Source organism: Mus musculus, chromosome 10, assembly GCF_000001635.26.
Source record: "Mus musculus strain C57BL/6J chromosome 10, GRCm38.p6 C57BL/6J".
NCBI lineage: Eukaryota > Metazoa > Chordata > Mammalia > Rodentia > Muridae > Mus > Mus musculus.
In genome coordinates, this window is record NC_000076.6 from 37126750 (window position 1) to 37139391 (window position 12642).

General features: G+C 44.0%; 1 protein-coding gene across 1 annotated transcript; it reads right to left on the reverse strand.

Annotated features, from left to right (window-relative positions):
* Window positions 1–6493: 6493 nt before the first annotated feature.
* Window positions 6494–12177, reverse strand: Marcks (myristoylated alanine rich protein kinase C substrate). Its single transcript, NM_008538.2, has 2 exons — window positions 11685–12177; window positions 6494–10186 (listed from the first exon to the last, which is right to left on the reverse strand). Exons 1-2 carry the CDS (start codon window positions 11784–11786, stop codon window positions 9359–9361), a joined length of 930 nt encoding a protein of 309 aa, NP_032564.1. The 5' UTR covers window positions 11787–12177; the 3' UTR covers window positions 6494–9358.
* Between the last annotated feature and the right edge of the window lie 465 nt (window positions 12178–12642).

A 12642-nucleotide genomic window follows, 5' to 3' on the forward strand; every position in this document is an offset into this window, starting at 1 on the left:
ACGTTTTCTTTGGCATTTTTTGATTAACTATTTTGGACTTGTTTGTTCTCTGTAACCTCTTGGGTGTTCTTATCCTTGTATTCACATGCAAGTTTTCCTTTCACTCTTCTCTGTAGCACTGACTTAGAGGTCATACATTTCTGTAATTTTCAAGATATATGTATGTATATATATATTTTTTCAATATATATACACATATACACATATGTACATATATGCACATATACATATATACACATATATACATATCTATATATGTATATATTCACAGCAAATTTCACTACATTTGGGGAAAGAAACCCTAGTTGGTATTGTATATCCTCTTTGTTTTAAATAAATTTGCACTAGAGTTCTGGGACAATGTAGCTGCTTGTGTTCTCATGCTAATTGTGTTATCCAAAACACCTATTTGCAGTGTCCTGCACATAGGCTAAAGGAAGCCTTTCCCCAGGTTGACTGATTGGAAAATAAAGGCGCAAATAGCCAATAACTAGGCAGGGGGGCAGAGGCAGGACTTTGAGGATTCCAGGGAAGAAACACAGAGAGAAGGAAGAGATTCTGCTGTGAGAGGGGCGTAGGATGGAACACACCATGAAGGAGCAGGGGACTGAGAAGGCCAAAATGTAGGTGAAAAGGGAAAGCGGCCCCATTGGAGGGCTGGCCAGAACAAAACAGCAGCAAAGATAAAATAGAGATTTAGAAAATGTTAACTCGGGCTTGGAGAGATGGTTCAGTGGTTAAGAGCACTGACTGCTCTTCCAAAGGTCCTGAGTTCAATTCCCAGCAACCACATGGTGGCTCACAACCATCTGTAATGTGATCTGACACCCTCTTCTGGTGTGTCTGAAGACAACTACAATGTACTCATATACATAAAATAAATAAATCTTTTTTTAAAAAGAAAGAAAGAAAAAAAGAAAGAAAGGAAGGAAGGAAGGAAGGAAGTTAGGAAGGAAGGAAGGAAGGAAGTTAGGAAGGAAGGAAGGAAGGAAGGAAGGAAGGAAGGAAGGAAGGAAGGAAGGAAGAAGGAAAATGTTAACTCAGGAAAACTGTGTGCTACCCATCGGGAGGTTTGGAAGTGCTCAACCACTGAACAAGTTAAGGCTCATTATTAAGCATAATGGTAGCACGTGGGTGTCTTTTATTCACTCATGGGTGGGTACAGAGACATGTGTGCATCCACCAGGAGATTAGAGGAACTTAACTATTCACCACCACAGTACAATTCATTCCTAAGTTATATACGCTAAACACGGTGGCTTTGGCCTGTACTACCAGTACCAAGGAGTCTGAAGCTAGCCTAGATCACAAATATGGAGTTTAAGGACAACGTGGCCTACAAATTGAGACTCTGCCTCAAAAACACTAGGGCTGTAGTACAGTTTTTCAGTATCATATCAATCCAGGATGGTAGTGCGTACCCATAATCGTAGCAGTCGGGAGGAGGAAACAGGACCGGAAGTTCAGTGTCACCCACAGCTACATATAAACCGGAGCTACCTACGACTGATTCAGAAAACAACAATAAAAACATAAAACGATATAAAAAGAAGACATAGGTTAACAATATTTTTGGAGCATTAAGCTGATTCTCATTTTAAAAGATTCCAGTGAGTGCTGGTGACACATGGTTTATATAGCTCCAGCTACTTCAAAAGCTGAGGCAGGAAAATCAAGAGTTTGAGTCCATACTGAGTGAAACGTTGTCTCAAAAAAAAAAAAAATCACACAATGGAAAATAAGAGTGGACTAGGGATGTAGTTCATGCCTACATGACTGAGGCCATGTTTATCTCTAGCAATGAAAAGCAATCTTGATAATAACTTATAGCTCTTAAAATAGCAGAAGTAGGCCAGTGAAATGGCTCAGAGGAAAAGGCCCTTGGAGCAACCTGACCTATGTGACAGGAGAGAAATGATTACCACATACTCTCCTCTGACCTCCACACACATGGCCTGCCACTTAAGTACTACACACCTACATACAAACAAATACGTAACAAGCATTTTAAGACATTAGGAGGTGTCTTAGGGTTTCTATTGCTGTGAAGAGACACCATGACCATGGCAACTCTTATAAAGGAAAGCCTGTAGAACCTTCAGTTCTGAAGACAGTTCACTGTCATCATGCTGGGAAGCATGACAGTAGACAGCCAGACATGGCACTGAAGCATGACAGTAGGCAGCCAGACATGACATGGCACTGAAGAGGTAACTCAGAATTCTACATCCAGATGGGCAGGCAGCAGGAAGAGAGGATGACTCTAGACCTGCCTTGTGCTTCCAACAAGGTCACACCTCCTAATAATGCTATCCCATGAGCCTTTGGGGGCCATTTTCATTCAAAGCACCATAGTAGGATAAAGAGATATTTTTGTTCTGTTATAACCTGATTTCTGAACTGGTTGTCTCAAAGACTAGAATAAAATGATACATTGTGATGATTTGTGTATGCTTGGCCCAGAGAGTGGCACTATGAGAAGATGTGGCCCTGTTGGACTAGGTGTTGCCTTGTTGGAGTAGGTGTGTCACTGTGAGCATGGGTTTATGACTGTCATCCTAGCTGCCTGGAAGCCAGTATTCTCCTAGCAGCCTTCAGATGAAGCTGTAGAACTCTCAGCTTCTCTTGCACCATTCCTGCCTGGATGCTGCCATGCTTCCCACCTTGATGATAATGAACCTGCAAGCCAGTCCCAATTAAATGTTGTCCTTGTAAGAGTTGCATTGGTTGTGGTGTCTTTTCACAGCAGTAAAATCCTAACTAAGATACACATTATTAACTTTTCCACTTAATATTATTTTATAACATAGCCTGATTAAGTCCATAAGTTGACTTTGAGACATCTTACCAGATATCTCAAAATCCTTCTTAAATTATCTATTGCCTCCATCCAATGTTTGACACTTCATTAAAAACATTAAAACAATTTACTCTAGTTCGTATTTTATTTAGAAAATCACGTTATCTTGTAGTCATTTGATCTCAACCTTCCCTAACATCTTCATACAACACTCTAAGCTAATCCTGGCATAGGAGACACCAGGTTCTGGAATATTCCTAATCTTTTTGAACCCTGCCAATGTCTGTGACCCACTATTCATAGTGAACCTTTTAACATATTGCCATGTCAGCAATACTGCTTCTTGACCAACATACATGTTTAAAGTATGCTGTTCACCATATGCAACATGCATGTCTCTAGAGGCTAGAGATTACGCCCAGTGCTGGTACATCCCATTTTTCTTAGGATACACAAGAAGGTGTTATGTTGATGGATTTGGGTAACATTTAAATATAATTACATTATAGTTATTAAAGGGTAAGGAAAATGCCATGTATCTCATTTTCATTTATCTGAAATTATATCATGGAATTAATTAATTTATTAATTAATTAAAATAAATACATAAAACAAAAAATTAGGCTACGCTAATTTTATCCATAAATCTCCCTCACTTTCTGTAAGTGACAAAATCCAAGTATACTCAAATTCCTTATAGAAAACAGAGTAGCACCTACATATAATCACACATACATGCACGCGCGCGCGCGCGCACACACACACACACCCCACATACACAGCCTGATGAAATCCTTTCCAAATAACTTTTAATACCTGGTACTGTGTAAGTGCTTTGTTACACTGCATTTTTTAAGGAGTAAAGAAAGATGTCCACACATGCTCTATACATAAACATTTTTCCAGATTATTTGAAGTCCAGTGTGTTGAGTCTGTGCATGTAAAGCCCTTATATACCAAGGCTAACCTCTTTTTTGGCAGAAGGAACCTGAGGAACGGGAATCCTTAGGTTCTCCACATTAGCCTGGCATCTTTACCTTTCTACCGTACTTTCTAGTACCATCCACAGAATCTTTGAGATTTGCTTAGATCTGGAAAGTTTTTACAAAGTCAGTTTTAATAGCAATCTTATGGCATTAAAATAGGGAAATTAATTAAACCTAGCTTTAAGGAGCCCAGTGGAGAACTGTAGCTCTGAGACTAGGCTGATCTACAGGAACACCCATCTCAAAAGGACAAGATAGAATAGAGAAGGGAGCGTTTACATCTCATTCTTAGTAGCATTGATTTTGATTGCCTCAGCAGATTATCCTGACCATGTCAAGTGGATGTTCATAGACTCCCAGAGTAAGACTTTTGCCATTTCCGTACTCCCCTGATTTCATCAGTGTGTGTGTGTGTGTGTGTGATTATATAATGGATGTGAGTGTACTATATTTTATTTGCAGAAGTGAGGGGTACTTTGTTTCACCTTGGCATACGGGGGTGCCAGGATTTCCTTTTTGGAGGAATGAGACCAAGGAAGAGAAGGAAGGGAATATGAGGAAGAGTAGAATGAAGATTCTAGACGCTTTTAAAAGAGTAAAAGATCTGATGCATTGGAATTCTTGAATTCCAGCTCGGAGTGTACAAGAGTTCTAGCAAATGACAGTAGCATAAGGATGAGCCAGTAATCCCTTGCCACCAGAAAGGACTGCTGTGGCTTATGCTCTCATGAATGTGCCCAACGTGGTCCAGTGTTCCGGAGCACAATGTAGTCAAGGCAAACATCAATTCAGCTGCCTCAGCAACAGAATCTTTCAACAGAACCCTTCAGCCTAAAATTGTTTACTATAGAGATGACTTTTACTTCTCTTTCTTTCGTGTATGTCCAGGAGCATACCACGCCATTTTGCTGTGTATTTAAACTCCATTTAGCCTCTCCAGGACAGAAACAAAATGATTATGTGCTATTCTCATACTGTGGTGCTTAGAGGCTGGTATCGTTGTAATGTGGCGTTAGAACCTATAATTACCTCCGAATTTCAGAGTGCTAGCCATCTCACTTCTGAACACTGAGGTCTCCATAAGTATGTGTAAAAGAGTGGTTCTTTACAATTTCCAATACAGGGTCATAAAGTTCAGGGAGCGCTTCTCCAAAAAGAAAGTTAAGATATGCAAATGATTTAGACAGAGGTGTGGCGTGCCTTTAACCACGCCCATTTGAGGCAGCTAGCCTGGTCTACCGAGTTCTAGGACAGGCAGGGCTACACAGAGAAATCCTGTCTTGAAAAATCAAAAACAAAGCAAAACAAAATAACAACAACAAACAAAAATGATATGCAATGAGATTCTATTTGGGGGTCCTGAACTACTTACTATTTGCTTCTAAAACCCAAAATATTTTTAAAACTTCGTCATAGAAATAGCGATCATCTAAAATAGTTTCTCAAATGATTCTAACTCTTCCATTCTGGAAGGAAAGCTGTTAGTTCATTAGGCAACTCAAACCAGGAATTACCATTTGGATTATAAGAACCATAAGTATAAACAATGAAATGTTTCCAATCTGTGTCTGGAAAGAGAATTTCAAAAAGGCTTTTGGGGATGAAGAAATCGTAGACAAAAATTGCTCCAATTTTGCCCTGACCTCCCTACATCTAAAACAAAACAAAAACCGCAAACATGTAGCTGGGAAAGTTTTTATGATTCACGCTTCTCCTGTAACCAGAGTAAAGGTGAAATGGAAGGGGAAAAGGTAATCCCATTGGTTTTAATCAATTATGTCCTTATCTAATACTCAAAAAAACAAAAACCATTATAAACACAAAGAGCTCTAAATGAACTCTGTTGATATTCACACACAGCCTCTTTCCTTATTTTCAGGATGGCATTCCTGGGTATAATCTCAAGTACTGCAACTCCAATTCCCAGGAAGAATTGAAAGATTTGTGGATTTGTTCAGTATGCCTTGCTTTGAGTACCATCACCTGGCAGAGAGCAGAAAATGTTCAATTTATAGCAAGTGATTCTTTTCTGTTTTGTTTTGTTTTGTTTGCTTTCCGAGACAGGGTTTCTCTGTATAGCCCTGGCTGTCCTGGAACTCACTCTGTAGACCAGGCTGGCCTCGAACTCAGAAATTTGCTTGCCTCTGCCTCCCAATGCTGGGATTAAAGGCGTGTGCTACTACTGCCCAGCAAGTGATTCTTTTAAAAAGGTGGAATGTAACAGCCCATGTATGTAGTCAATTTTTAGCATGTTCAAAGTCCAGCTATACTGAACTACATACACCCAACTGGGACCAACTCCTAAGGGATCTATTTAAAGGGAGTTCAGCGGTGCTTGGTGGCACGCTACTGGAATCCTAGCTCAGGCAGCAGGGTTGTCAGTTCAAGACCAACCTGAATGGTATCATGAGCCTGTCTCGAGGAACTAAACTAAGAGTTCAGAAAGCACTGTGCCCCAACTCCTTAACCTGATCAGCAAGGCTCACTTAACTTTATATCCATATTTGGAAAAAACATGAATGAATTGCTAAGTTTTGCCTTAGCCAATAACTCAATGAGTAAGGCCTCACATTCTAAGTACAGTATCAAGCATGTGTCCTCTAAATCCTAAATTGAGTTATAGAAACACCTTGAAACAGTTATTTCCCCTAAAACTTGAATTAAAACATAAAATCTGTAAAAACACCCTACTTTAGTAGGCTTGATTATATCAACTGGTAAAACTTTATTTACAAGCAATAGGAATTGGACCAAATGATTCTTATAATCCAGAGTGTTCATAACCACAGCAAAGGCCACTGCACACACTGCCAATACAGACTTAATAACACGATTCTCAACTGTACAAGAGTTATTTATTTTCCTTAATCTCAAAGCTATTTTTAGTAGTACAAAAAAGCCATATTAACATTTTTTTTTCCATTAGAAAACAACAGGATGTACAAAACTTTGGATGAAAAGTATGTCAAATTGCATTTAGCCACTTGGAGGAAAATCCACCGCTCCATCAATACCACCCAAAGTGTTTTAGGCAGTGATTAAAATCAAAATAATGCATCTTAATAAATCTCAGCTGTTAAAAGAACAAACCTAGCAATATAGAATACTTTTCTACACAGTATTTTTAACTACTCAGTTCAGGAGTTATTTTTTTAAAACCCATTTCAGTTAAGTCCTACTACATACCAGGCACCATATCTGGCCAACTAGGGGTTCTCAAACAAGTTGGTTAAAGCGGGAACGACCCACCACTCAGTCCTTTGGTTACCAGGTTTGACTTTAATCTTCCAAAACCTCAAGAAACTCAGGGTCAAGTTTATTCTTTCAAGTGTTACTTGGTTTTATTATCAGGGAGGATATTTAGAAAGAAAAGTATCCATTAATTTTGATCTATTATTTCAATTAGAGGAACATTATTGAAAGGCTAATGCTGTTATCTCTTTTTTTAATACGATGTAATATTGAGGTGCCACCAGAGTGGTTCAACTTTACCCTGAACTCCACCCTGCACTCTACTCAAGAAAAGAGCACAACAGGTAGACTATTTTGCATTTAATAAAGCAATGGTAAAAAATAAAAAGAATTCAGTTTAGGGTCCAGTAAAGTAAAAATATCCAGTTATGAGATGGAAAATAAGCAGAAAGTAAACTAGTAAGAGTTAATATATAAAGGATTATCTTTTCATTTGAATAAAAGATGCTAACACTTTGACTAAAAAACAAAAACAAAACCAAGCTTGCAGCTATGCTAATGGCCCAAACTGACAATAAGTCCATTCAACACCATTACTTCCTTATAGAAACCTGTCCATGAAGTATAGCATATCAGTTCAAGAACACTTTGGAAACGAGCCAAACGCTAAGGCTTATACTACATAAACCATCAACATTTAAACAGGTTTGGCCATCTTTTCATGACTTATGTGCAGTCTGAACTCCACATTCTTCCTGATTATAAAATGTAACTTTCTGGACCTGCAATGACAAGGAAACAGTTTATGAAATAGTCTCATAAGACATTTGAAAGTCTTAGGGTCAAGCCACTTTTGTCTTAAAGGACTTATTCTCGCATGCTATAACTAAAAGCAGGTAAATGGTAACAACTGACACAGTATAAGATCTTCCTACATACTTAATTTGACACTGATTATGAATTTCTGAGCTTGAAAACTTCTTATCAAAAACCACAGCCAAATGTACTTTTGATGGCATGCAAGGCCTTCCTAAAAAATTAATCTAAGACCTAGAAGTCAGCCTCAGAACATAAAAAAACACAACAAATTTGTACATTTTATTCACATTTATTTTTTTGCTTTTAGTGTGCTCACAGAAAATTAGAACACCTTAAGCAGGAGTTGAATAGCAATGCTTGTAAGCAACGTTACATTCCAGCTCTATGTCAAATTGGTCAAAGCTCCTCCAGTATTTACAAAACACGAGAGACGAGATGCTACACAAAACCATTGCATCTGAAGATCTGTTTCTCCTTTATTCTCAAAGACAACTGGAAAGGAAAGCATTGTCTGCTGTAATCAAAAAACATACCACAGTATAAACAGTAACCATTCCACGTATCACAGCTTGGTTGAGTTTAAAATTTTGTGTTTAAAAGGTCCAAGATGACTGCAGTTTTACAAAAATGGGCAGGGTGGAGACTTGCAAACTTCATGTGCTTCTGAAGGATATCAAGATTTGTTTTTATACAATAGTCACAGTTAAAAACACCCTGCTGGTAATACATAATTACACTTTATTAAGGTCATAAACCAGCAATAAACAATAAAGCCTATACAACTTGTAGTTCTACTTAATCACTGACTGGTACAGCTAACATGAGATAAGCAGGAAGTTCCTATGGTTTACATGAACTCCTAAGACTATGATCTTTTTTTTTTTTTTTAAATCTGGGTATTGGTGTTTTTATTTTTTTCTCTTTCCTTCTTATTCAAAACGTGTAGTGTTGTAAACCTGCCTCACAAAATACATCGTAATAATTTTTCTTTAAAAAAAAAAAGAAAGAAAGAAAGAAAGAAAGAAAGAAAGAAAGAAAGAAAGGACAAGAACCCTAAGCCTTTACACCCACCACCATTTTAGTGGCATATTATCTTGGCAATGTTATGCACTGCTTCAATTTCCCATAGTGGCCCCTATCACTTCATTTGTTATTCCTTTTGACCCACCCATCTCCTTCATATATGGGTATGTCTATAGATCTGACAAAGAAAGTTTACACTTTTTTAATAAAGATGCAAAGTATGCAAAAAACATTAATACTGATGCCAAAAAAAAAAAAAAAAAGTAAAAGTAAAGAAAGAAGGCAGAGGAAGCTGTCTAACACGTCCTCGGCCTGTCGGAATGGTGGAAACAACTATCTGAGATGGGATCTGTGGGGAAGGGGGCTTAAAAAAAACAAAAAACAAAAAATTTGCTGCTTAAAAAAAATGTGAAATTTAAAAAAAAATCTTTAAAATCAATCCCTGGTTGTAGACAAGTTCTCCAAAACCAGTACCTGGCACCACTCCAACAAACAAACTGGGGGGAAAAGTTCTTGAATTGCGTGAGGGCTCTGGAGCTTACTCGGCCGTTGGCGCGGGGGGCGCCTCCGGACTGCACTCGGGCTGCGGCTCCGGCGACGCGGCGGGGGCTGCGGACGCCGCGGCCTCGTCGGTGGCAGCGGGCGCCTCCTGCTCAGGCCCTGCGGCGGAGGACGCATCGCCCGCGGTGGCGCCGGGCGCGGGCTCCTCCGCCTTCTCCCCCGCCGCCTCCGACTGCTCCTCCGCCTGCGGCTCCTCCGCCGCGGGCTGCTCCGGCTGCTCCGGCTGCTCGGGCTCCGCCGCCTCGGCCTCCCGGGGCTCTCCGCCCGCCGCGCCCTCGGCGCCCGCCCCGCCTGCCTGCTCCCCGGGGGCCGCGGCCCCCTCGCCGCCCGCTGCGGCTGCAGCCTCGTCCTTGGCGCCTTCCGCGGTCGCTCCCTCTGCTTCAGCGCCCTCGCCCGACTCCTTCTTGCTCTTCTTGAAGGAGAAGCCGCTCAGCTTGAAGGACTTCTTGAAGGAAAAGCGCTTCTTTTTTTTTTTCGGGGTCTCGCTGCTGGGCGACGGCGCGGCCCCGTCCTCCGCCTTGGGCGACGACGTGGAGGAGGCGGACGCGCCCTCGGCCTCGGCGGCCGGGGAGCTGGGCTCGGCGGGCTCGGCCTCCGCAGCCTCCTTGTCGGCCGCGCCGGCGCCCGGCTCGGTGGCCGCGGCAGCCTCATCCTTTTCGGCCGCGGCGGGGGTCGCGGCACTGCCGCTCGCGGGCTCCTCCTTGTCGGCGGCCGGGGCGCTGCCGTTGGCTTGCAGCTCCTCCTTGGCGCCCGGCTCGGCGGCGGCGGGAGACGCGTCCCCGTTCACTTTTACGTGGCCATTCTCCTGCGGGGCAGAAAGAAAAAGACGGGGGCGTCACTCGGAGCGACCGACCCGCGCGGGGCAAGCTTCCGTGCCCGGCGGCCGGGGAGTGGACACAAGTCGCCCACATTCTGAGGCCTGCATCAGGTTCCCTTCCCTCCGCCTCGAGCAACGGGAGCTCCCGGGGCTGCGCGTTCCCGGGTGGCGCCGGCAGGGGGCGCTGCTCCTCCACCGCGCGGAGCGCAGCGGGGCGCGGGCGGGAGGGCGCCCAGGGGCGGGGCCACCCCACCCTGCCTAGCCGGGCCCTGCCCGCAGGCCGAGGCGCCCCCGAGCTGGGGATCGCGCAGCCCGGGAGTCCGCAAACAAAGCTCAGGTGGCTGCCCCGGTCGGCCTCTCCGAGGCTCGGCAACCAGCAGGGCTGGGGAAAACCCATTATGTCTGAAGTCTGGCCTCCGCTTCCACGCCCACCTTCGCCCATCATTCTGCAAATTGGGGTGCGCCCGGGCAGCTCCTTTTTGCATTTTTAACGGGTTTAAAGGCTCTTGACAGAGCACGTCTTGCCCCGGTAGGTTTAGAGCAGGCCTTTTTTTTTTTTTTTTTTTTTTTTTTTTTTTTTGGCTCTAGGAAAAGAGGCGTGGTGGGTGCTCGCTGTTTGGAAAGCAGCCACCCATGGCCGACCTCTTGAGCCCACCCAACCATGGCTCTCTGCCTGGGTCGCAGCAGCACTGAGGCAATCCTCGAGGGTGGCCAAGGTGCCACTCACACGAACAGTCCAGACCAAAACACCAGAACTGCTCCCTTCTTGGCAGGCAGGAAAGGGTCTTCAAAAACCCACTGAGAATTCCCACCACACCAGGATACCATTTGAAAAGTCATATGGGTGTGTAATTACACAGCTACCAAAGGGGGAGGGGAAGGGCCATCGCAAAGGCACTTGGAAAAGCTGCCTGTCCGGCTCTAACCAGCCACCTTTCCAAGAACCCGAGGCATACTGCCTCTGGATACAATAAGACAAGCCTTCTCAGCTTGCCTTTCTCCACCGCCATCCGCGTTGGCTCCCCCCTTCCTACACACACATACACACGCGCGCGCACACACACAACCACACCAGAAATCTCAAAGACGACCCAATCTCGACAATAAATACGTGAGCCACCCAAACACCACTGTGGCCCCAAATACAAATGCAACCTGGAGGGGCGTTGGGGGGGGGGTGCATCTAACTAGTCACGTTCAGCCAATCTCCAAACCACGCCATTTTAGACGATTTATCACTCTTCCTCCGGTCTACTCAAGAATTGGCCAGGATCCTTAGGAACCACTCCTTTGGGGTGGGGGTGGAGGGTACCCTTCCTATGAAAAATTGACAATTTAGGCTATCATTACCCATTCAACTTTCAGACTAGAATCTGGCTAGGCTCCCCTCCCTCGAATGCATCTCGGGCGCGACCAGAGGGAAGACGAGGCGTCCAGATTAGAGAAAGACACCCAAGAAATGCCAAGAACCACAGGTAGAATTTACCTGCCCATTTGCTTTGGAAGGCGACGAGGCCACAGCCGCCTCCCCGGGCCTCTCGGCGGTGGCTTCTCCCTTCGCTGCGGTCTTGGAGAACTGGGCACCCATGCTGGCTTCTTCAACAAAGAAACTCAACAGATCCAAGAGAGGAAACAAAGAGCCTTCGGTTGGTGTAACGACGGGGCGAGCAGCAGCAGCAGCAACAGCGGCGGCGGCACACACACCGGAGGGAGGGGGTGGGGGTGGCGAGGAGGACAGAAGAGACCCGATTAAATACTCCGGATAAAAAATTTTTAGTCGAAGAGATCAAAAAAGCAGCAGCGCAGGAAGGAGGGAAAAAGGTGGAAAAGTCGAGCACAAAAAAGGAGCCCAAGTGTAGTTTTTTTAAAAAAAGAAGTAATAAAAAAAAATCCCAGATTTGTAGCCGCACTGTAGACAAGAGGAAAATGGAGAAATCTCCCTGGTTGCTAATAAGATGCGGGGTCCAACGCCCAAGTGCACAGATGAATGGGCTCGCGGGCGCTGACGCGGCCCCCGCGCGCGCTGGCCAATCCGCGCGCCGCACACAAAGCAGGGGGCGGGGCCTGCGCTCCGGGCGAACAATGGAGCCGCGCTTTGCAAACGGTTTGAAAATCAGCCTCAGACCAAGAATTAATGTCTTCCAAATAAATAAATCAATTAAAAAATACGTGCTTCTCGTCTCCCTCGGCCTGAAAATAATAATGCATGTCTTGATTGGCTTGCTTTGTTTGGAATTAATTAACGCGGGAGGGGGTACTTATGGATGGGGGCGGAGAAAGCTTTAACTTGACTCGCATTGACTCTTGCCGGTCTATATCCGCGTCTGTCTCTAGCCATTCTCTCCCCTCCCCCATCTTTCCCGTGTGTTTACGTGTATAAGTGTGTATACGAGTGTTAAAGACAATGGGTAGGATTTGTGTGCTAGCAGCATTTTTTCCCTCCG

Excerpts from the sequence above, each read along its gene's own strand:
- Marcks (NM_008538.2), bottom strand. The coding sequence starts at position 11,786 with ATGGGTGCCCAGTTCTCCAAGACCGCAGCGAAGGGAGAAGCCACCGCC. Across the intron at positions 10,187-11,684 it reads CTTCCAAAGCAAATGGGCAG|GAGAATGGCCACGTAAAAGT; the intron begins GTAAATTCTACC and ends TCTGCCCCGCAG.